Source organism: Charadrius vociferus, unplaced genomic scaffold (assembly GCF_000708025.1).
Source record: "Charadrius vociferus isolate BGI_N301 unplaced genomic scaffold, ASM70802v2 scaffold2703, whole genome shotgun sequence".
NCBI lineage: Eukaryota > Metazoa > Chordata > Aves > Charadriiformes > Charadriidae > Charadrius > Charadrius vociferus.
In genome coordinates, this window is record NW_009647719.1 from 1 (window position 1) to 1,420 (window position 1,420).

A 1,420-nucleotide genomic window follows, 5' to 3' on the forward strand; every position below is an offset into this window, starting at 1 on the left:
GAGCATCTGGACCCTGGGATGAGCCTCTGAACCGCCCAGGCTGAGTCTTCGGATCCCCAGACTGAGCCTCCAGGTCTCCAGCTGAGCCTCTGGACATGGGATGAGCCTCTGGACCCCCAGACTGAACCTCTGGACCCCTACATGAGGCTCTGGACTCCCGGCTGAGACCCCAGAACCCCGGCTGAGCCTCTAGACCCCCCAGGTTGAGCCTTCGTACCCCAGGTTGAGCCTTCAGACCCCCGGCTGAGCCTCCAGGTCCCCGGGCTGAACCCCGAGACCGCAGGCTGAGCCTCTGGATGCCCCGTCTGAGCCTCTGGACCCGGGATGAACCTCTGGACCCCCAGACTGAGCCTCCGGATCCCTAGATGAGTCTCCAGACCCCCCAGGCCAAGTCTTCAGACCCCAGGCTGAGCGTTCGGACCCCTGAGATGAGCCTCTGGACCAGCAGACTGAGCCTCCAGACCCTGAGACTGAGCCTCCGCATCCCGAGATGAGCCTCTGGACCCCCAGTTGATGCTCCAGACCCCCAGCTGATGGTCCAGAACCCCAGACTGAGCATCTGGACCCCAGGATGAGCCTCCAGATCCCCCAGCTGAGCCTCTGGACCCCCCGTGTTGAGTCTTTGGACCCCCAGCTGAGCGTTCGGACCCCCGGGATGAGCCTCTGGATGCCCCAGGCTGAGTGTTTGGACCCCTGGGATGAGCCTTTGGACCCTGGATGAGACTCCAAACCCTCAGCTGAGCCTCCGGACCCCCCAGGCTGAGTCTTCGGACCCCAGGCTGTATGTTCAAACCCCTGGAATGAGCCTCCGGACCACCAGACTGAGCCTCTGGACCCCAAGCTGAGCCTGCGGACCCCCGGCTGATGCTCCAGACCCCCAGACTGAGCCTGCAGACCCCCAGCTGATGCTCCAGACCCCCAAGTTGAGCCTGCGGACCCCCAGCTGATGCTCCAGACCCCCAAGCTGAGCATCTGTACCCTGGGATGAGCCTCCAGACCCCCAGACTGAGCCTCTGCACCCCAAGCTGACGCTCCAGTCCCCCATGCTGAGCATCTGGACCCCCGGCTGATGCTCCAGACCCCCATGCTGAGCATCTGGACCCTGGGATGAGCCTCCAGACCCCCAGACTGAGCCTCTGCACCCCAAGCTGATGCTCTGGACCCCCAAGCTGAGCCTGCGAACCCCCAGCTGATGCTCCAGCCCCCCAAGCTGAGCCTGCGGACCCTCTGCCCTCCCCAGGGGCACATCCCTTACCCAAACTGGTCACCAGGTCATAGTTGTCCATCATCACCTCCCGGTAGAGCTCCCGCTGCCATGCCGCCAGCTCGACCCACTCCTCGGGGGAGAAGTAGACGGCCACCTCCTCGAAAGTCACTGCCCCCTGCGAAACGGGAAGCGGGAGGGGGGTCAGGGGGACAG

At 64.5% G+C, this 1,420-nt stretch overlaps 1 protein-coding gene across 1 annotated transcript; it reads right to left on the reverse strand.

Moving 5' to 3' along the window:
* Positions 1–1,255: 1,255 nt before the first annotated feature.
* Positions 1,256–1,394, reverse strand: LOC104283345 (protein ZNF783-like; the record flags this gene model as incomplete). The annotated part of the gene is made up of 1 exon (XM_009881508.1): positions 1,256–1,394. A coding segment is annotated over one exon (139 nt), but the record flags the coding sequence as incomplete, so codon positions are not given.
* Positions 1,395–1,420: the final 26 nt, after the last annotated feature.